The sequence below is a fragment of the Hyposmocoma kahamanoa genome, unplaced genomic scaffold (genome assembly GCF_003589595.1).
Source record: "Hyposmocoma kahamanoa isolate Upper Pololo Valley unplaced genomic scaffold, ASM358959v1 88, whole genome shotgun sequence".
In the NCBI taxonomy this organism is placed as follows: Eukaryota; Metazoa; Arthropoda; class Insecta; order Lepidoptera; family Cosmopterigidae; genus Hyposmocoma; species Hyposmocoma kahamanoa.
Genome location: NW_020654466.1, coordinates 18,311,884 through 18,335,788, shown reverse-complemented (window position 1 = coordinate 18,335,788; position 23,905 = coordinate 18,311,884). Strand labels below are relative to the sequence as shown.

The 23,905-nt window shown below is 39.6% G+C and overlaps 1 protein-coding gene across 1 annotated transcript in view; it reads left to right on the top strand.

Annotated features, from left to right (window-relative positions):
- The window catches only part of LOC113235629, a 180,149-nt gene that overhangs the window by 11,401 nt on the left and 144,843 nt on the right, over positions 1-23,905 (top strand). Inside the window, exon 2 of the mRNA XM_026471411.1 lies at positions 7,214-7,410. Within this exon, the coding sequence (XP_026327196.1) occupies positions 7,214-7,410 (197 nt within the window). The remainder of the gene's footprint in view (positions 1-7,213; positions 7,411-23,905) is intronic.

The following is a 23,905-nucleotide window of genomic DNA, read 5'->3' as shown; positions in this document are numbered from 1 at the left end:
CCATCTACGAGAAATCTATGAAAGTATTTCGTCTATCATATTCAACTATATACCTATAACAATTTTGAAAATTTAAAAAATAAATGATTTTGACCTGGTTGCAAGATCTTTAGGCCAATTTAACTAATCAGGGGGCAGTGGAGTGTTTGGGTAGCGTCATATTTCGATATTTTAATTAGCAAAAATATAACGTGCTTTTTTAGTTCGGTAATACAATTTAGAAAAGTTACCAAAAATTCATCCAGGGAAAACAAAAAAAAACAATTTGAATGATATCTCATTACATTTCCATTACATTATAAGACGATTTTTTTTTACATAAAAGTTCAAATTCACAATAAAGAATGAAAATATCTACGACAAATCATAAAACTTTTAAGGGGCAATCATTTCGAATACGAAGTGTCCGTAAACCGTGTACATATATCAGTCAGATGCTATTTCCATTACATGTATTTTCGACGTACGTGCCACTTTATGGTAACACGATTTCGACGAAGAATAACTTGCAATGGGAGCACCGCAGATGCGGGACACAACAGGTAATTACTTAAAATATTATAAATTAATGAACATTGCAATAATTATTTGATTTAATTATGCTCCTTCACAACCATTTCACAACTTCACTACTTACAACTTCAAACCTCAAACCTTCAAACCTTCCCTACGCATTACATTAATGACAATCTCCCTCGCCCAACGGTTTGCACGGTGACCCGTGGATGACACAGAAGAAAAAGAAACAATGGAAGTGCCATAGGCCTCGATTACAGAACCGATGTCGCCAAAACTCACACATTCTTAATTTGAAACTAATTAGAAATAGGTAGTACTTTCCTGGACGACGTCTTTTATAAGAAGCTACTGCTACTAAATAACAAATAATGAGGTTAAACGGATCTAGGCAAAATAGTGAAGTGAATCGATGAATCCCACAATCTGTCTACGATTTATTCATAATTTATTTATTGAAGTAAAAAAATCCACTGATTTTTTATACCATTCGATAAAAACACCGAAGCATAAAATGTGGCGTAGGCGTCAATCCATCAAAGATGTCTGCTCCATTGACTTTACTTAAACAATGTTTTATTAATCTCGCATAATGGTTTATTCAAACAAATTAAAACGACGATTTACACGTAGATGGAAAGGCTTTATGGATAGATTATTTGAATTAAAATTTGCTAAAATGGTCACCTCGGTGACCCAATGGTTTGAACTGCGGGCTACATATGGAAAGACTTCCATCGTTAGGACCAATTTGGCAAATGAGCTTTTCTAAATTAGTTCTGGTCGTTTGCTTAGTAGCAGTGGAGTGCTGCCACCAAGCAGTAATATCAGCATTATTGTGTTCCGGTTTTGTAAGGTAATGATGTTGGTGAAATTACAGGCACATGGGACTTGTCAACTTATGTCTCTGTGTAACGGGCGCAGTTGCAGTGATCTTTGTGATTTAAAACTCTGAGGGGTACCGCAACTGGTATGAACAGGCGTGTAGTTTACCATCAGGCGCACGACTTGTACGTTCCGTCACTTGATATTATAAAAAAACGTCTGAGTATTCTGAACAGTATGCTGGAGTGAGCCACACTGATTGATTGATATTATTAGTAAATATTGAAATCAAATGTTTTACAGTTTAAAGTACTTGATTTTATTATATTACCAAAAATGAAATTATGGATTATACAAAGATATATCATTTTCGTTTGGTCTATTGAAAAATAGCGTCATAAAGCAAAACAGCATTTTTAAGAATTTTAATTTGTTTTTTAAAGAGAACTTTATTTCAATAAACACACCGCTCTGATAATGAATCGCATAACAAAAAAGGTACAAAGCAATTTTAATTACTAACAGTATAAAATCAAAAAAATACTAAAATCACAGAACATTAATTACAAAGTTTATTTTGTACCCAATACCTAAACCAATGACCTTTGGATTACAAATGATATTAAATTGTTTTCATTCGTATCAGCAAAAAACCTCATTTGAGATAACCATCCTTCTCAATTCTACGAATTAATTTAAATTTTACTTTCAGGGGTCTAGCAAACTAAAGTGTGCAAAATATAACACTCCGGAATTACTGTTTTAATCATTACTCCCAGGTGGTCGATTCTCGAATGCTGCGGCATTGCAAATTCTCGATTTCGAAATCTCACCCGCGATGTGTACAGGAAAATGTCATCTGAAAATATCTTACTCTCGATACCAGCAGAATTATTAAATAAATAAATAACGCACACACTCAACATAGCCCCGCACTAGGGAAACCCTGTGTCGCGGGTGCCATGGACACACACATAGACAACCACAAAATGAAATTTGATATTCACAGTGACTCACCTAGCAGGATACGTTCCGTTTTACACCCAATTAATTAAACATGTATTTTTTGTTTTCCCTTTTTTTTTCTTACAGTTAATTTATTTACTCAACAAGTAGGTATATTAGTAGGTAGGTATATATTATTCTTGCATGCATTTGGTTTTTTTGTAGTAAACCAAATGCATTATTATATTTTTATTTTAGTTTTAGTTGCTGCCGTTGTTATTAATTGTCATTGATTTTCCCTTTTAGTTGATGTTAAATTATGTTGTCAATTTTATAGTCTTTTTACTAATTGCAAGTGGTATTTACCTGGGACTGCTTAATACATTTAGTTCTAAGGTGTTCTAAGCTGTAATAATATAATCAAATGTTGGTAAGTGTTAAATAAATAAATCGAATATTACGCCTTGTTTTTATCTATTATATTTAGAGTATAATAAAATAAAAATTCGAAAAATTCTAATAATAAAAATTCTTTCACAGTGCTGCCATGTTTGTTAAGATTTAAATAAATAATTGAATGCAAAGAAACTCATCGTGAATTGTAAAAATTTTCCCATTTTGCAACATACGTTTTGTTTTTTACGGTGTCACAAGCGACATCATGATATCTACTGTCTCAGATTGTATATTTGGTTATAAATAATAAAAAAATAAGGTTAAATTCTTTTACGAGTAATAGAGCTCCTTGTGAAAGAGTTCGTCCAGGGATGTACTGCCACCTTACCTATTTCTGCCGCCAAGCAGTAATGTGAGTAAGGGTAAAGGTTTTGGACATTACAGGCACATATGCCTGTCCCATAGTACTTGCCAACTTATGTCTCAGGGTGACGGGCGCAGTGGCAGTGTCCCTTAGATCTACAAACCCTTTAAAAGACTTTGAGTGGCATTGCAACTCAGGTCAAGCGTGTCACTTACCACCAGACGCACGACTTGTCCGTCCCTTCGGTTTCACGTCCCTGTGTATCATAAAAAAATACATGTTGGCCTTTTTGAAATTTCAAGAAAACTGTAATTATCAATGTTTAGATTTTCATTATACTTTTCAAACTCTTCTCAAAGAAAGTTTAGTATGAACGGTCATTGCCTCCAATTATAACGGCGTGAGACCTGAATTTCCAAGAAAACTTAATTATGCCTTCGACATTGACTTTTCTAAAACTTTTTCTTTTGTTCACCATTTATTTGTAATACGGCTACTTTATTCTCCAAGGTTCTTCATCTTACGAGAGCTTCATTATTTTTTCCTGTTTCTTTTCTTTGAAGTTGACCGCAATTATTTATTTTTTAAAAGTAGTAATCTATCTACCTTTATTCTATTACAGCTACAAGGTTTCGATAGTTCACGACGTTTACTAGTTTATAAAATTTTACTTGCTTAAAGTAAAACCGAGGATAACGTCATGTTCAACATCAAACTTCTGGAAATGAGTTCCGAGTTTCGGAATTAGAAGCCATAGTTTATCTTAGGCTCAACTCACACTCGCACAGAGTCGACGCGCGTTACTTGGGCACAGTGAGGCATCAGACGCCGACCACACTGTGATCCGGGCGCACTAATACGAAACACGTCGACGCACGTCGCCAGGCGTTGCAGTTGAAAAACAGGACGCGACGCAACGCTTCGACTCTGCGCCAGTGTGAGTTGAACCTAATACGTTATAAATGTGATTTGTAAAATAATTTCTATTGAAAAACGGATAAAATACTTTGATTTATTAACACTCAAAATATTTTTGATGTTATGAAATCACAAAACACTGTACTGTTGTTACGAAATATTACATCAATGTTGTCGTAGTATACATACACTACTTCGTAGCAACCAGTTAGAATACAAATCCGAATTTTGAAATTAGAAGCCACAGTGTGTATACGTTATAATTATATTTCGCAAAATAATTTCTTTTGAAAAGGGAATGAAATTCTTTATCGTAATAGCACCACTGTACTGTTGTTACAAAATATTGCAACAGTGTTGTCGTAGTATACATACAATACATCGTAGCAGCCAGTTAGAATACAAATCGTGACTTCTGATGCTACGAGGTGCAATTATACATTATAGTTTATTTTATCGCATTTGTTACGTCGTCTCTCACTCAATCCAAATCACACCCAAATGCATCTACCAGACACAGCATTAATAACCTCTTCGGAGCAGATTTTTTACGAGCTCATTTAAGGATTTTTTTATTTATTTATATATTTTATTTATTTATTCATTCATTCATGTAATTTTATTTATTTTTGGTAACAAAATGGCCGATTGCGTTAACAATAAATGACACATAGTTCAAAATTTTATACCAAATTTAAATTAATTTTATAAGAAGCTTTTGCATTGGAAAACATCCAATTGATTAAAACGTGCTACTTGTTTGTGAGACGAATTCCATTGAGAAGTAAGAGGCATTTATTCATATTTTCTCATTTACAATATTTATTTAAACAGACACAACCTGGAAGAGCCGAACTGGTCACTCTTGTGAATTATTACTATCCAAGTACGCAAATGTTGTACGCTAAACCGTTTGCGTTAAATTTTAGTTTCATGATAGTTTTAAACCTCGTAAATGTGAACAGCATTCTGATTTTAATTCAAATCGGAATGGAACAGATCGGGTAGTCTCGAAATCAGATGGGTTTCCGAGCGAGAAGATGAACCTGATTTTTCCTACTATATCTTTCTAATTTGTGAGTTAAATCAAGTATTGTTCCGCTTTGAAATTTCAAAAGTTTCCCATCGGCCAGTTGTGAATAGCAAATATGCGCCTCGACTCGGAAGAGACGCAGTTTCCAATCGGGAGAGACAATCAAAATCAAGCTGCAGATACATAAACGTCGCCCCCTTAAATGATTTTAGGAATTTACGAAGGCGACAATCAAGAACGGCCAGTTTATTTTTATTCCTCGTATGGTGATCGATAAATTATTTTATTTTCATAATCTACAGGTAATGTACAATAAAAGCTTAAATACTAGAAAGTAAATATCGAGTTCTTAGGTTTTCGCGATTATTACACATAGGAAATGAAACTATTTTTCCGAATTTAAATCGCGTATATTTGTTTTTTCAAACAAACCGACGTTTCGGGCCCTTTTCAGTCAACCATGACCATGGGACCTGTAAAGGGCCCGAAACGTCGGTTTGTTTGAAAAAACAAATATACGCGATTTAAATCCGGAAAATAGTTTCATTTCCTACTAGAAAGTACCAAGATGCTGGCAGCGTTCCCCATTTAATAATAAGATAATGTATGATAATGCGTTGGGCAAAGTAGCTGTCGGTCCATGGGTATTCCAGACAGTCTATTAATTTTTTGTATAAAATTTTGTACAGACGAAGGGCACCGGGACTCCAAAAGCCGTAAATAACTAATCAGTAGTTCCTCGTATTAATATTATCACTATTTTTCATGAACAAATCACTATATAGTTCTTAACGCCATTGTTTTCTTCTCCATTACTGGAGGTTGGCCGTCAATATGGCAAACTTGTCCCCGTCCAAGGCCGAATTAAACAATTCGCCCTCTGTCTGTCGCAAGTAAGACCTGCTGTTACTACCTGTACTTAGAATGTTGTGTTTTGCGAATGTAGTGTTTAGCGAATATGGTGTTTTAATAATGTAATATCTTGAGAATGTGGTATCTTGCAAATATGACATTTTGTGACCATGATGTCTTGCGAATATCATGTTTGGCGAACATGATATTTTGCGAATATGATATTCAGTGACAAAGGCGTTTGCGCACGCGACTCCGGTTCACTCCCTTGCGTAGCCATGAATCGTTCTCATACTCATAAGTTGAAGCAGTTGGTACCTATCGTGTCGAAAGTCGTGGCCGAGATATGCGAGTTTGCGCTTCTTGGTAGTCCACATCGGCTGGCGTGAGAAGTTATTCAAATTCAAATTCAAATTCAAAATAATCTTTATTTCATAGGTAAGCATTATTACACTTGAAATCGTCACAATATTAAACTCTACCGCTCATTCGTAAGGCAGATTCCCCTGAGAAGAATGAGCAAGAAACTCTAGGGGTTGCTCTTTGTAAATAACATTTACAATATTTTTTTTTTATTATTTGAAACATCAGAGATCGAGACTACCTCCATGAGCTAAACGGGTTACTACCACGGATTTTTGTCATCCAAGTACGCAGAAGTTGTATAATAACCTTTAGTATAAAGTTTTTGTTTCACTATAGTTTTAAACCTCGTGTAAGGCAAATTTTGTATATCAACCGGAATCTTGTTATAGAAGCGTATACATTGCCCCTTAAATGATTTTTTGACTTTGTGAAGACGACTATCAAGAAAAGCTAGTTTATTTCTATTCCTCGTATTAATGTTATGTCTGTCACTATTTTTCATAAATAAATTACTATTCATTTTAACATAAATTACATTCTCATAAATGTACTGTGAGGCTAGTGTAAGAATGTTAATTTCCTTAAACTTATCTCTCAAAGATACTTTGGGGCCCAGATTGTAAATTGCCCTAACTGCACGTTTCTGCAGGACAAAGATTCTATTGATATCGGCGGCATTACCCCAAAGCAAAATGCCGTATGTCATTAGACTGTGAAAGTAGCTGAAGTAAACCAATCTAGCGGTTTCGACGTCTGAAAGTTTCCTTATTTTTTTAATCGCGTACACTGCAGAGCCGAGCCGTTTTGATAACTTACTTATATGGGGACCCCATTGCAATTTAGCATCTAACGTTATACCTAGAAATACAACTGTATCCATGTAATGCGCCGCTGTACTGTCTCGTCCCTTTCTCCATCCAGCTGACTGATTTCTTCTTGAATACCTCGCGTGCCTAACGCCAGTGTAAGAAAATTAATTTCTTTAAACGTTGTTACAGCTTCACCCCATAAATCTGGAGAGAAGCAGCAAAGCCTCGGCGTGCGCCTGCGCCGCTGGTGCCGCAGCCGCCGCTGCCAGCTATGGCGACTGCTGCTTCTCCCCTTCATACCCATCTTGGCACTGATAGTGCAGACCACGCTCTCGCTGAGGAGCAGCATCACCAATGGACGTGATGTTGCTGATGTCGAAGAACAAGTAAGTATTTGCACAATCTTTTTTTTAGTGGTACCCATATTGCAGTATTTATTATATTGAATATAATGATGTTTTTACTACCATGACATTCATGAGATATTTTTTGGGAAAATACGCCATTGGTTTGTGATTATTATCAATACAAAGATCGAACAAATACAAAGAAAATTTCCTCGTTCCGATTGAACTCAAACAAACGTCTGTTGCCTCAACCTGTCTACCGCCCATACCAACATATTTTGTAACGTGTGCATTCTTATGATACGTACGTTGAGGTAACAGATGCTGGTTCCAGTCTAATCATTCGAGGGAATTCTTCTTTGTGTTTGTACGATATTTGCATCAATAATAAATAGTACTGATATTGTCTAACAGTCAGATGGTCCACCTAATTGAAAGTGGTAAAAGCAGTCTATAAATATTTGCTGGAGTAAGGAAATCTACTTGATATCAAATACGTTGCTGGCTTTGGAAACTTTGTTCTTACTACGCAAACGAAGAGAAATTATTTATTAAATGATATAGCTTTTATAATATATTTTACATCATGTAGTTATTACTTAGATAAATTTAGGTTCACAAATGCAATTCTTTTATTATTACCTACAACGTGTTTATCAATAAAAAGCACATAATAAATTCAAGATAATTTAAAAAAAAGCAACATTATTATAACTTTAAAACATTGAAGTTTTAGATTTACGGCATGAAAATAACTCAATTACCGCAGCGGTAGAACGCGATAAATTTAAGTTTCTTCATCTTAAGAGTTTTGCTCTAACGGACCTTGGCGACTATCTTTCTAAACTTCTGACACAATTTATTGTGCCTACCCCATTAAAACGTCTGTTTTTATATTATAGCTGACCAACAATATTTATATCAGGTGCCTACTCTGTCATAATTTTATCTTAGAGAGACAAGCCTATTCGAGCTCGAAAAATGGTTTTAGTTTTAATTTATTTCTCTTAACCATTGACTTACAAATAAATGAACGACGGGTCTAATACAAAAACCACGAAAAAAATATCCCAAGTCAACCTATTTAAACGTAGTGACATGTAAAGGAATATGAAAAAGCTAAAACGTTGAATTTAAATTGTAATGTCATCGCAGTACTGTCTAATTTTGATTGCTTCGCTGTCAGTCGAACAAACGAAGACTAAAGCGTGAATGACGCTCTGTATACGATTTTAACGCCCTATAAGTTCGGACACTTTTTAGCGCGGACCCGACGTCCATATAATTGTAAGTCAATGCTCTCAACATTACAAATTTCATATAAATACATTTAATTACATGTCATTTTATACTTCTCTTCGAAAAGTGATCGTCAGTTTAAAAAATAATGAGAAATAATTGTACACTAGTAAGTCATAATACAGAATAGTGTATATATACACATCAAGGTAATTAATGAAACCAATAAATAATTGAATTATACTAACAATGTCAGATTTACTGTGTACAGGAAATGTCAATATGGATTCATAATAACTTCTATTCTATTTTTAAAAAGAAGGATGGCTTCTCTTTTAGAATTTTGCCAATGTCTAGTCAGTCATGGGAGCTACACTTTTATTTATTTTCCAATGTTTAAACATTTAACACTGCTCTTTAGTCTATTCCAATTCTGAAACAATAAAAAACGACACAATATAGGTACCATCACCATTAATGATATAAATAAAATAAAAATAAATAGTGTTATAATTTAAGTTTGTTAATACTAATAAAATCAGTAATTAATTTCAGTAGGGGATTTGAAAAGACATATAGCAGAAACTGGAAATTTACGGGACGCGGAATGGACGGTGGAAGACTATCGTAGATGGAACAAGTTCTGGAAGGGCAGCTGAAAAATATATGGTCTGGGGTACCTTCATCTAGGCCACATTCACAAATTGAGTTATCCCGTATTCTAAGTTTTGCCAGATGGACCGGGGTGCAGGCATGACCAAGGCGAAGTCGGCATATCGTAGAAGTTACAGATTTACTGAATCCTTTAAGGTTAGAAAACCAAGGTTTTTTGGGGATACTTATTTGGATGTCAGCATAGTACTTGCCCTTGATAAGCTTGATTTTATTCCACTCATTGCTCCATGAGGAAAACATATCATTGGTAGCTAAAGGCAGGAGGTCATAGGTAAATGACCTATAATGATTAAGGTAACCTGTTTGGATAGCGTTTTTCGCCAATATGTCTACGGTTTCATTGCCTTGGATCCCGCTATGACCTGGAATCCACGCCAATACAACCTGAATGTTATTACTATGGCATTGATACAAGACCTCCTTGATCTTCAGGATATTATGGAATTTACTTTTAGCAACAAATTGGTTTGCCAGAATAGCCTGTAAACAGCTTTTTGAGTCTGAAAAAATTATACTTTTGTTCAGTTTGTGAGATTCAACATAACTGAGAGCTTCAAGTAGGGCAGTAGATTCTCCTGTGAATATTGATGCCTGAGATGGGCATTTACAGTTCAGAATAATTTCATATTTTGGGATCCATACAGCCGCACCGACACAACCATCAGCAGCCAGCTTGGAAGCATCCGTATACATAGTCAACCAGCCCTGCCAGTCCTTGGCCAAGGCCTTATTAAACTGTCTGTCTGCAGCAGGGGAATCTTTGTAAATACCAAAGTCCAAGATTATCTCAGGTTTAAATATTATTACATCATAAAGACAAGAAAAAAGGGGATTTTTAGCGCATTGGAAAACGGGAGAATTGATTTTGATAAATTTGTGGTAACTTTTAAGAATGCAGGGTATATCTTTCATTTGCCAATATTTAGAAGATCTAGTTAGATCAGACAGTTCGTGAAGCTTGGCCAGAAGAGGGTGAGGAGATAGTTGCGCCACCTTGTACAAAAATCTATCAGCGAGAAACTGCCTTCTTAAAAAGAGAGGGGGTTCCACACACTCAACCTGGAGAGCATTTATTGGTGTAGACTTCATGGCTCCAATGATGAGACGGAGACACTTTGATTGGATTTTATCCCACAAATTGAGGGCAGTTTTATGACACGGTTCCAATAAAAACGAGCCGTAGTCAAAGTGACTACGGATTATGGCATTGTACAGTATTTTTTGACAGAATGGGTGGGAACCCCACCAAGTGCCTGACAGGGAGCGGAGAATATTAATGTTAGTCTCACACTTTTTGGCAATAAAGTTTAAATGAGGGACGCCCGTCAATTTGGAATCTAGTATGAGCCCCAGAAATTTGAAATTGTCAAAGATTGTTATACGCTGGTCTAGGATATTGAGTGGAACTTGTGGGGTAATTTTTTTCCGGGAAAAAACCACTACACCACTTTTAGGGGCAGACAAAGAAAGACCATGGTCAGTTAGCCAATCGCCTAAGTACTGTAAAGCAGTATTCAGACGGAAACCGATGTCATCCAGTGACGAGCCGTGGGCATACATAGTCAGATCATCAGCATATTGGAGGATACTACAAAAACTGTTCACTGATCTCTCCAGATCATACGTATAAATATTGTACAGCAAAGGACTGAGAACAGATCCTTGCGGAAGGCCCTTCCAGACGGTTCTTGATGCGACAAAGTTTCCTTGGAAACGAAACAAGCATGTCCTACACGAGAAGAGATTAAAAATGAAATTGGTCAATCTTACCGGGATGCTCAGCTGATGCATTTTTTGCCTGAGCAGGGGAAGAATCACACAATCATAAGCAGCGGAAATATCCAAGAAAACACCAATCAGAGACTCATTCTTTGAGAAGGCCAGGCGAATATCAGAGACCAGGAGGCTTATGCTATCCATAGTGCCGCTACCCTTCCTAAAACCAAACTGGCTTTTAGCTAAAATATCTCTATTTTCCAAGAGCCACTCCAACCGATTTTTAATAAGATGCTCCATGATTTTCGCTAGGGTAGAGGATAAAGCAATGGGACGATAGTTGGAAGAGTCTGTCTTCCATTCCTCCGGAGGACACCCTGAGAGGAATATGGAGTTAATAATTTCTAAAAATGTCATCTTAGCAGAAGTCCTCGCATTTTTCAAGAAGGAATATGGTATTCCATCTACTCCTGGGGAGGAGTCCTTAAGGTGGTCCAAAACTAGGACCAGTTCTGAGAACGAGAATGGGTCATTCATACGATCTGGAGAAGCCAAAGTGGCAGCAAATGCAGAAGCCTCCTCTTGACTGGGGACCCATGGAGGGCATAGCTTGTTCACAAAACCATCAAGCCAACATGAAGGATCAAAGCTGGAGGGATCGTTATTGCGTTGAGAACAGCGAAATCTTTTGATGTTTTTCCAAATGATAGAGGGAGGAGAACGGGGTGAAATGGTTTCGCAAAACCGCAACCAACCAGATTTTTTCTTCTCTGAAAGAAGCCGTTTGGCTTGGGCCGCTGCATTCTGGTAGTGTAAAAAGTTATTTGTGGTTATAGAGCTGTTATACTGGGTTTCAGCTTCTTTTCGTTTAGTAACAATAGTAGTGCACTCGTGATCCCACCATGGAGGGGAGGAGATTAGGCTCCGAGGTGAGTTTTTAAGGGGGATAGAGGCCATTGCGGAAGAATTGATTGATGCTACAAATCTGGAATAGGTTTCTTGAAGAGATAAATCCCCAACACTGGGCAGGGACTGTAGCTCTAAATCCAGACATTGACCATACTTGTCCCAGTCAGCCTTAGAGGTATTAAATTTTAGTAGAGAAGAGTGTTGCTTCGATGGAGTGCAGCTGCTTGTTACAGAAACGAGTATGGGGAAATGATCACTTCCGAAAGTATATGGAAGAGTCCTCCAAGAAGAACTGGGCACTAGGCTTGGGGAGCACAAAGTAATGTCCACAGCTCGTCTTGTATCCTGGAGAGGGAAAGATCTACGTGTCGGAGATCCATCGTTGAGGAAACATACATTAAACTCATCAAAGATGTCTAATAAAAGATAGGAGAATGTGTCATTTTTATAGGAACCCCAAGCAGTGTGGTGACTATTAAAGTCCCCAAAGATCATGAGAGGGGAGGTAATACTCGAAAACAATAGATTAAGCTCAGGAATGAGGGAGTGATGTGGGTGGGGAATATAGACAGACATGAATGAGATATTAAAAGCCCTGACTGCAACAGCATTAATTTCATTAGTATTGTGGTCAGGGAGGGAAATTTTATGGAAAATAATTGAGTGTTTTATTAAGATTAGGGTACCTGCATACCCATCTGCACGATCCTCTCTGACACATGTATAGCCCGGGATACGGAAAAAGGATCCCGGAACCAGCCACGTCTCCAAGAGGATGATGATAGCGGGTTTATATTTATTTATAAGGTATATGAGATCAGGTTTTTTAGGTCTGACACTCCGACAGTTCCACTGCAGAAGGTACAGATCCATTGTAAAATTTATTGATGATAGGGGAAAGTTTATTAAGCACGTGGGACGGTAAATCAGTGTCATCAAAACGGGATAAGATATTTAAAAGTGTAGAAAGTAGTAAATCGAGGAAGTTGTCATTTTCTGGTGTATTAGACCTATTTAATAAGGCGGAGCCATTAGGTAAAGAGGAAGAGGGAGTTGCGGTTAATTCCATGTGGGTTTGTTTGTCATAGCCTGAGGTTTGGCTGGGTGGCTTTGGTTTCTGGTTTATTGTTACGGTTTTTCTATATGAAGTGGTGGCTGGACGGGAGGGTTGTGGAAAGGACAATGAGTCAGACTCAGATGGTATATGTGTGGATGTAGATGCAACGTTGGCGAAAGACCGTCTGACGGCCGGGAAGCGAACAGAGGCTTCTAAGTAAGAAACTTTTTCTTGTGACATCACAAGCTTTATTGACTTTTGCCTTGATAGTTCGGGGCAGTTTTTGTCGTTAGATTGGTGCAAAGCTGAACAGTACAAACATGTTGGGGTGGTTACACTACATGTTTCCCCAGAGTGGGGTTGGGCACATTTATAGCACCGAGGTTTGGACCGACATTGAGCTTTGACGTGAAAGCGACAGCATTTCAAGCATTGGATGGTGGGGAGGAGATAGCTTTCCACAGGGAGAGAGGAGTAAAACAAGTAAACATGCTGTGGCAAGGACTGGCCAGAGAAAGTGACTACGACTGATTGAGTGGGGATCCACTCAGTAGTATCATTGTGTGACACCTTTCTATTTAGACGGCGGGCTTTAATGATATCACCAGTTCCTGAAGGTAAGACTAGGCTCTCTACTAGTTCGTCCATTGTGAGGTCGTTTGGTATACCTCTGATTACTCCCATGCGGGTAATTATGTGGGTGGGGATGATAGCCTTGTAGTCCGCCTGACCGAGGATTGGATTTTGTACAAAATTGTTTGCTTCATGTGCTGAAGCAAATTGCATTGACAGCCTATTGCGACCAACGGCCTTCAGGCTGCCATTTATAATATTTTTAATTTTATTTTTGAATAGAAATTGGCCAAACTTGACAGGTCTTAGTGTTAAACCACTATCTGGGGCAGACTCCAAACGTGAGACTTGAACTACAAATGGGCCTTTATCATTAGTAGAATAAATTTTCTTTTCCTCGGCATTGGGGTGCGTATAAATGGTTTGTATAGATGCCGATGGGGTTACAAATTCAGTAACGAGTTTTTTTGGGGTACTGTTATCAGTTTCTGCTATACAGCTTTTCCGTTTACTACCAGATATTGTAGGAGTAATCGACGTAAAAAGGTCGGGGGATGGCGGCAGCGGCCCCGACTCCCCGGATATATCCGGAGGGTCCGAACCGCCTCCTTCAACCTCCATATCAGACATAAAACTACATATAAGTTACCTTCACCACGCAAAACACACACAGCACAATAAACGGCACGCACAAATATGGGAAATCTACAGAAATAAACAAATTCGCAGTTCAGAGAGTAAGAAAAGAGTCAACAAAATCTTTAGCAAAAAAAAGAGCACGTGTATCTTCCAATCACTCTCTCATAATAACTTATAAATCTTAATTAAAGTATAATAATACGGTGAATGTCAAATTCATTAATAAATTTAATAATTTACTTTTGTTTGTATAGTACTTTGAGGGTCGTATTCCAGAACTCTACACAATGCTAAAGTCAGGATTTGAGCAGACTTGAGTATGATTTCAAGCACTGGAAATACGACACTAATGGCAAGGACTTGAGTATGATTTTCAGTGCTCACTGCAATACTCAAGTCCTGACTTGAGTATTGAGTATAGTTCTAGAATACGACCCTGAAGGTAGAGTACAATTACTGAGTAAAGGGATTTTTCCAATAAAAGGTTCTTCAATTTGCGCCTGAACGTCTCCATGCAATATTCATTTTTTACTTCATAATAAATATTGTATTTGCGAAGATTCGAAGATTACTTCTTGTTCTTGGAGTTCAATCTCTTAAGGGAGATTGGACAACATCATGGCAATCCTGATTGTAGAAGCTGCCACTCTAAAGAGCTAGTTGGTACGGCTGCTGAACCATTCCCTCAAATTATTTAACTAGGATTGCAACCTTCTAGCGACACTTCATTTTCCAGCAATTTAGCCATGGATAATAAGCTGGAGTAATTTGTACTTATTGTTCCTCGTGACATTGCCCAAGTTTGACATATTTCTGCGCTTTTTCTTTATGAAACCAAGTGACAGGACGAACAATTCGTGCAACTGGTGGTAAGCGCCTGTCCATAACATTTGCAGTTCCACAAAGATCTGTGAAGGACACTGCCACTGCACCCGTGACCCTGCGACATAAGTTGATAAACTCCTTGAATCTGTAATTTCACCAGCACCTTTACTCTTCAAAACTGGAACACAGTAATGCTCACATTACTGCTTGGCGACATAAATTGGTTAGGTAGCAGTACTTCCCTGGACAAACTCTTTCACACTACTACTAATATAGCTTAATGGTGATCATATGTTCCACCTTTGAGTACTATTTCAATTTATAACTCGGTTATAACACACACACACACACACACACACACACACTCACACACACACACTCACACACACACACACACACACACACACACACGCACGCACGCACACACGCACGCACGCACGCACTATACTCACAACTACTACAATAATCGCTAGACATACACGATCTCCCATGGGACCAGATGGACAGTATGACGATCAAGATTATTTGGCCACATACAGTTAACACACAGTTTTGCGCCATGTTTGACATAGGAAGCGCCACTGATACTGAATTCCGTACTCTTGCATTTTGCTATAAACTCTCATTATAATAATAATAACGCTCACACTCAACATAGCCCCGCACTAGGGAAACCCTGTGTCGCGGGTGCCATGGACACACACATAGACAACCACAAATTACACCCAAACTCACGAGATAAATAAATGTAGGCCATACAAATATTTCTCCCGGCCCGGGAATCGAACCTGGGACCTCTGCGTGGCAGTCCGGCATGGTAACCGTTCGGCCACGGAGGCAGTTGATTGTATTGTATTATATTGTATGTATTGATTGTACTGTTATAACAGCGCCCTTAAAGCCTTAATTGTACTTGTGGAAGTCCTACGTACAATATAGAGTCATTAAATAACATTGTATGACACGCTACCGTCAATATTTGATGACATCTAAAGGCGATCACATCACACGTGCTACCACGTCAAGGTACGAATTTCATAATAAAATGAAATTCTGTTACTGTTTGTTACTCAGAAACGTCCCGAAAACAGTTACGTCCTGAAGCTATTTTTTTGTAAATAATATTGTTGTAAGCAATTAATCGCCGAATTTCACCGAGTCTCTTCGATTTCTCGGAAAAAATATTGACTTATTAAATATTAAAACAAAAATGTATAAAAGTAGGTGTATTTTAAATAATTATGTAGATTACATCTCTCACCACACCTATTGCAAATAAATTTATAATTTATCAAATTTAAAAGAGCCCCGTACTCATAGCCAGATTTGTATTTCCTTTTCTTTTTGAATTGAAAATTTATGATATCCATACTTATTTAAGCTAAATTCTCGTAATAAACCATTTTCATAAATTTTATATCTATAAAATCAAAATTAAAAGAAATGGATACAATTCATCGGAAAGTGGGACAATTTTACGAAAATAAGAGTAATTGCTATTGAAATGCAAGGAATTTTGTAAATGAATTGCTTTTTACCGAATTGCACTTTTAGGCCCCCTAAACAACAATGAACCGAAAAATAATCTAAACAATCACAAACTCTTAAAATTTTAAATCGATTTCTCGTGAAAGTCGTATAATGTGATTACCGATGTGATTAGTCGACATCCCTATTCGCGTCACGATGACGTGTCAAATTTGGCCTTTTATTTGGTGACGACTATAATCAATATTACCTATGTGAATTTCTTTTATTTTATAATACAAAGAGACGGGACGAACAAGTCGTGGGCTTAGTTAACAAATCCCATGTGCCTGTAATTTCACCAGCACCCTTACCTTTTGAAAGCAGAACGCAGTAATGCTCACATTACTGCTAGGCGTTAGAAATAGGTAAGGTAGCAGCACTTCCCTACACGAACTCACAAGGAGCTCTACCGCTACTAGAGTTCACTTTATTGTGCATTTTATCAATGTAATCAATATAAAATAATTTTAATTTTAATAATTTCACAAATATAGTGAAGTTAAACTGCCCACGAACTCTTTTAATTGACATAAATTAAGACGTTCTTTATTTGAAATTCATTACAATTCTGAGTAGAGAACTCTAATGCTCTGGCCACACAGACGCGGCCGCGGGAATTTTTGTAATGTACGAATTTATTATGAACGCGCATATTTATATTCGTTATTAGTAATTTCACAAAAAATAATTGAATATCATAGTTGTAAAACATCGTCACATTCAATAGACTTAAAAACGAAAAGATCTTTAGGTGCTAGTTTCGAAAAAGTTTGTTCATGTTATTGCTTGGCAGCATTCAACTGTGATGTCATTAGCATACCCAAAGGTGCTTGAAATTAACATATTTTTGATATGCAGAAGAAAAAGAGTAGCAGAGTTTACCTATCAGAACGCCGAAATGATATTTTCCAGAAATAACGTTTGATTGAATTTTCATAACCTCGAAAGTAATTTTGACAGGAAAATGTTTTTTCTTTTAAACCTAATTTAACCTAACCTAATCGAACCTAATCTTATCTTTGCGGTATACATCCAACATATCCTGAAAGAACAACGGTTGCATTACAATTCGGTTTTCGGGATAATGAAAATTCGAACAAACGTTATTTCGGAAAAAATAAATTCAAGTTTGTAATAGGTTACTAGCAGCAGACTCTACTCAACTATGTGACGTTAATAATTTACCCTAGTAATACGTTCTGTTTACGGACTCATCCGTCAAACTGTCCTAATATCAAATTGATGACATTTTGATACCTTCCTATAAAATGTCCTATCATTTTCTGATATTAAATTCCTCGTAATGAAATTACTATGAAAATATAATACATATGTCTGCCTAGATAGATAGATTTACTGTGGTGCACGCGGTGCTTCCTCGCAATAATCAGTGCATTTGGCGCACCCGGCGCAAAAATCGGTAAAGTCACGCCGATTGGCAAATCCTTTCTGCACGACGGCAAACATGTCCCATGTTCAACATAGCGGCATGTGATCCTCAGTAGCCGGACCTCCAATAAGGACTCGGATGCAGTAGTACAAAATAAGAGGTACCTAAAACCAACATTCCTAGACATACAATAAAATTAATAGGACATGGTCAGCAGCGTTCTAAATTCTAGGCCGCTATGATATAGTGTACACCATTGATACAATAAAATTCTTGTCTCGGGCTGGGGTGTGCATGTTCGTCCGGGATGATATCTGCTGTCGCCGTCTTCATCGTCTTGAAGACAGGGACCTGTCCTTATTGTGGGCGCGCGTCGATTATGGGAGCCACACCTATATCTACGCGTGCCTTTACAGGTCCCACAGCGGAGACTCGGAGACCGACCGACTCTTGGGCCGCGTTCAGCGGGCACTCGACGAAGTCCTGCAACAGCTCCCCTCAGCGGAGGTGGTGATCCTCGGCGACTTTAACGCTCACCATGTTGAGTGGCTAGGATCACCACGTACCGATTATGCTGGGAGAGCTGTTCGCGACTTTGCCGTGACCAATGACCTCACGCAATTAGTGGATGGCCACACCAGAATTCCCGATATTGAGGGCCATACCCCTAGCCTGCTCGACTTAATGCTGACGACTCACCCAGACGGCACTCGGGTATCCCGCCATGTTTGCTTGGGATCATCTGACCATCTCCTGATCCGTTCTGAGGTATGCGTCACTCAGACCGGACGTCCCCGACCACCTGGGACGCGCCGTGTTTGGCATTATGGGTCAGCCGATTGGGATGGATTGCGTGGGTTCTTTGCTTCCTTCCCCTGGGGGCGACTCTGCTTCTCTTTGGCGGATCTTGATGACTGCGCATTATCGGTTGCCGAGGCGATACTGTCCGGCATGGAATGTTTCATTCCAAGTTCGACAGTGCGCGTCGGGGGCCGTTCTAGGCCCTGGTTCGGTGGGTCTTGCGCTGATGCTTGCAAAGCAAAACGTGAGGCCTACCGGGCCTGGTCCGCTGCGTCAGTTGTCAATGATCCCGATACCCCCAATTTGAAGCGGAAATTTAACGCCGCTTCCAAGTCCTGCAAGAAGGTAATAGCCGCTGCAAAGTTCGTACACGTTCGCAAAATTGGCGAGAAACTAGTGGGCTATCCCTCTGGGAGCCGTGCCTTCTGGTCTCTCGCCAAGGCAGTCCAGGGAAACTTCTGTCGGGTGTCTCTTCCGCCGTTGCGCAAGCCTGACGACTCACTGGCACATTCCGCAAAAGAGAAAGCCGACCTTCTTTGCTCTCTCTTTGCGTCGAATTCAAATCTTGACGACGGGGGTAATACACCACCTACTATCCCGTGGTGTGGGCACTCTATGCCAGAAATCCGCTTTACGCAATGCGCGGTACGGCGTGCTCTCTTCGCCCTCGACGTCAGGAAGTCCAGTGGGCCTGATGGTATTCCTGCAGTTGTGCTCAAAACGTGCGCTCCTGAATTGGCTCCGGTCTTAACGCGCCTCTTCCAACTCTCATACCGCTTAGGTGTAGTCCCGGCTTCGTGGAAGACTGCCTGTGTTCACCCTATCCCAAAAAAGGGTGATCGCTCGGACCCGTCCAACTACCGGCCAATTGCGATAACCTCCTTGCTCTCTAAGGTGATGGAGCGCGTGGTGAACAACCAGCTCCTAGATTACCTTGAGGATCGCCAGCTGATTAATGACCGCCAGTACGGCTTTCGTCGTGGTCGCGGTGCTGGTGATCTTCTTGTGTATCTCACTCACCAATGGGCAGCTGCCATTGAGAGCAGGGGGGAAGCATTGGCCGTGAGTTTGGATATAGCTAAGGCTTTCGATCGGGTCTGGCACGAGGCTCTTCTATCGAAGTTACCATCCTACGGGCTCCCAGATGGTCTTTGCACCTGGATCGCCAGTTTTTTGATAGAGCGGAGCATTAAAGTTGCGTTAGACGGTTTCTGCTCGGACTCCATGCTCATCAACGCTGGCGTTCCCCAGGGGTCAGTGCTATCACCAACCCTGTTTATCCTGCATATCAATGATATGTTACTGACAAGTAACATTCATTGCTATGCGGATGACAGTACTGGTGATACCTTTTATACTGGCCGTGCAAATATGACCCAACAGGAAGTGGTAGAAGGAAGAACACAACTTGTGTCTGAAATCGAGACCTCACTGGAGCAAGTCTCCGTATGGAGCCGACAAAATCTTGTCCGCTTTAACCCCACAAAAACACAAGTTTGCGCGTTCTCCGCTAAGAAAACTCCATTTGTTATAGCGCCTAAGTTCCAAGGCACTCCCCTCGTCACCTCTAATAGTATAGGCATCCTTGGCGTCGACATCTCGAACGAAGTCCAGTTTCGGGGTCATTTGGAGAATAAAGCCAAAATGGCTTCTAAAAAGATTGGTGTGCTCAACAGAGCGAAGCGGTGTTTCACATCGGGGCACCGGCTTTTGCTATACAAAGCTCAGGTTCGGCCCCATATGGAATACTGCTCGCACCTCTGGGCTGGAGCACCCAAGTATCAGCTTGATCCACTTGACTCCATCCAACGTCGGGCTGTTCGAATTGTCGACGACCCTATGCTCACAGACGGTTTAGAGCCCCTAAGTCTGCGGAGAGATGTTGGCTCTCTATGTGTGTTCTACCGTCTGTATAACGGGGAGTGCTCAGACGAACTCTTTGAGTTGGTGCCTCCGTCACTCTTTTACCACTGCACGACCCGCCGAAGGAGAAGACTCCATCCCCACTTCCTCGATGCTTGGCACGTCACGACCACTCGAGCATCTCGTTCGTTCCTTCCCGGAACCAGTAAGATGTGGAATGGCCTTCCTCCTGAAGTGTTCCCCTTGCGCTATAACATGGAGTTCTTCAAAAGACGTGTAAACAAGGTTCTCCGGAGTCGGCAACGCATGGGTGATGCCTCTGGTATTGCTCGTGTCCATGGGCGACAATGACCACCTCCCATCAAGTGGCTTGTCTGCTCGTTTGCCTACTGGTTAACATAAAAAAAAAAAAAAAAAAAACCATAGACCACATACACACAGTGAGGCTGATTATACAGAAGATAGAAGAGTATAATCAGCCCCTATGTCTAGCCTTTATGGATTATGAGAAGGCCTTCGATTCTGTCGAGACTCTGGGCTGTCTTGGAATCCTTACAGCGATGCCAAGTACACTTTCATTATATCGAAGTGATGAGATGCCTGTATGACGCCGCTACCATGAGTGTGCAAATACACGGCCAGCAGTCTAAGACCACCCAATTACGCAGAGGAGTTAGACAGGGGGATGTCATATCCCCGAAACTGTTTACAGCCACATTGGAAGACATGTTTATGACGCTGGACTGGAAAAGGATGGGCATAAACATAAACGGCGAATACATCTCACACTTGCGATTAGCGACATAGTCCTAATGGAGGAGTCACTGGAAGAGCTACAGCGAATGCTGGACAGCCTAGCATCCGCCTAGCAACGGATTGGTCTCGGCATGAATTTGGATAAAACGAAAGTCGTCAATCATCATATCAATGATCATATTGTTCCGAGGCCAATCGCAGTAAATGGCCACCTTCTTGAAGTTGTTTCCGAATACATTTACCTTGGGCAGATTTTGCGATTGAGTAGAAACAACTTCGAAAGGGAAGCCAAGAGGAGGATTCAGCTTGTCTGGGCAGCGTTTGGTAAACTACGTCTAGTTTTCTCGTCACCCATACCGTAAAGTTTGAAAATAAAGGTTTTCAAACGGAGCCGAGACGTAGACACTGACGATACAGTTAGTTCACCAGTTGGAAGTCTCTCAGCGAGGTATGGAACGAGCTATCTATATATAGAGTTTTCGGAACGCGTTCTTCATTTTCATGAACATCCTTTTTCGTAACGCGTTCAAGGACTTGTTATAACATACTGTAAATTGGGTAGTTTTTTGGGAGTTCTCTGGTAAAATACGAAACGTAACATTGTTTCTATGAACAATACATGGATGTTATTACAATATACAGTAACGGCGCGTGTACACGCTAAGAAATTTGACGTGTCTGCTACAGAAAAGACGAGAGTGGTCTTGTACACGACAAGAACTTTGTCGGATATAGCCACGAAAATATGTCGTGTCTGTTGCAGATAAGAAAATGATGACTATGTACACGATACGAATGCTTTCGCCCAGGTGTGTGTAGGGTAAACGTGTCAGTGCATTAACGAGTCTACTAATTATTTTTCCTCCGATATAGGTGCATTACTATGTCAAGATAATTGGGTTCAATTGACAAGCGTGTCAAGAGGCTTATATAGGTGACACGGACTTTCTTTTCATAATACCAAGTGACGCGACGAACAAGTCGTGCGCCTGGTGGTAAGCGACACGCCTATCCATAACAGTTGCAGTGCCACTCAGAGCTTTAAATCGCAAAGATCTTAAGGGTACTGCCATTGCGCCCGTCACCCTGAGACATATGTTAACAAGTCCCATGCGCCTGTAATTTCACCAGCACTCTTAACTTTCCAAACGGTAGTAATACTCACATGACTGCATTTCAGTAGAAATAGGTAAGGTAAAGCAGTGCTTCCCTGTACGAACTCTATCACAAAGAGCTTACGGCTACTAGACTTAGTAGCGAGGCGAAGCTGCAAAGCTTGAACACCGCTATAAAATTGCCTACGTGTCGGTATTCTACTGTGCGACGGAATTGCATGGTTAGTTCCGCGTACTCCTTTCTAACATCGCAGGCTAGACGCAGGGTTGTGATCCACCCCTACGTTGTGGATATTTCAAGGAATCGCACGAGACGGTTCGCTTCCACATTTATATGGCGAACGGCTATAGAGTGGAATTCCCAGCCAGCAGACTTATTCCTTGAACGTTACAACTTGGGCTTTTTCAAAGCGAGAATGAATAGACATTACTTAGGTGTGCTCGATCATCGACCTCAACATCACTTACCATCAGGTAAAAATAACGATATGAATAATAATTACAACGTACACACTCACAACCCCGCACTAGGGAGACGCACACATAGAAAACCACTAAATACATCCAAACTCACGAGAGAAATAAATGTAGGTCATACAAATATTTCTCCCGGCTCGGGAATCGAACCCGAGACCTCTTGCGTGGCAGTCCAGTATGATAACCGTTGACCATGAAGGTTATAAAGCGAATGATGGAAACATGAGAGATTAGACATGGTAGACTTTGACATATATATTTAGTGTGGGTTGGATGTCTTTCTAATGTTACTTCGACGTGTGCCAGAATTTCCTCGATTTCGGATGAAGGATAAAGTGTTGCTTGAGACTTATTACGCCTTGACGTCTTTCTATCAAATGCCAAAAGTATCAAATATCTAGGCTGAAATAATTTTCGTAGAAATAACATTGTTTGTATATTTCTGTGTTTATCTTTCTAGAATAAAGTTTATTTAAGAATAATTGCAAAGACTAAACACGGAGAATTTTAAAAATAACAAATTTATTTGCAGACTAACGTTATTTAAATTAAAGCTATAAAATAAGTTAATGTGCGACCTATATTGGAACCAATGTTAAAATAAAGAACATAACATGCAAATTTGTCGCTGGGTGTCATGCAGCGTCACGTTCCGCAACGTCGACTTCTCTTATCACGTTTAATATTTAGTAGTATCATATACTAACATATCGTCCGTGTTTTGATTAATTGGCGAAAGTGCCGTATCGAAAATTTTTACAAGGGAGCAAGTTTAAGTTTTTCACGACTGTTTGGCTCCTCTGAAATAATTTTTCGAAATGGTTCTTTTGACCTTTCTACAAACACCGACTATATATACGCTTCATTTCCTTTTTCTGTCGGTTTAAACAGAAACCACACCTTTCCACTTGCTACGATTCTGACAAGCATCTTTGCTTTCATACATGCTCATCTGTTAAGAGTACACTT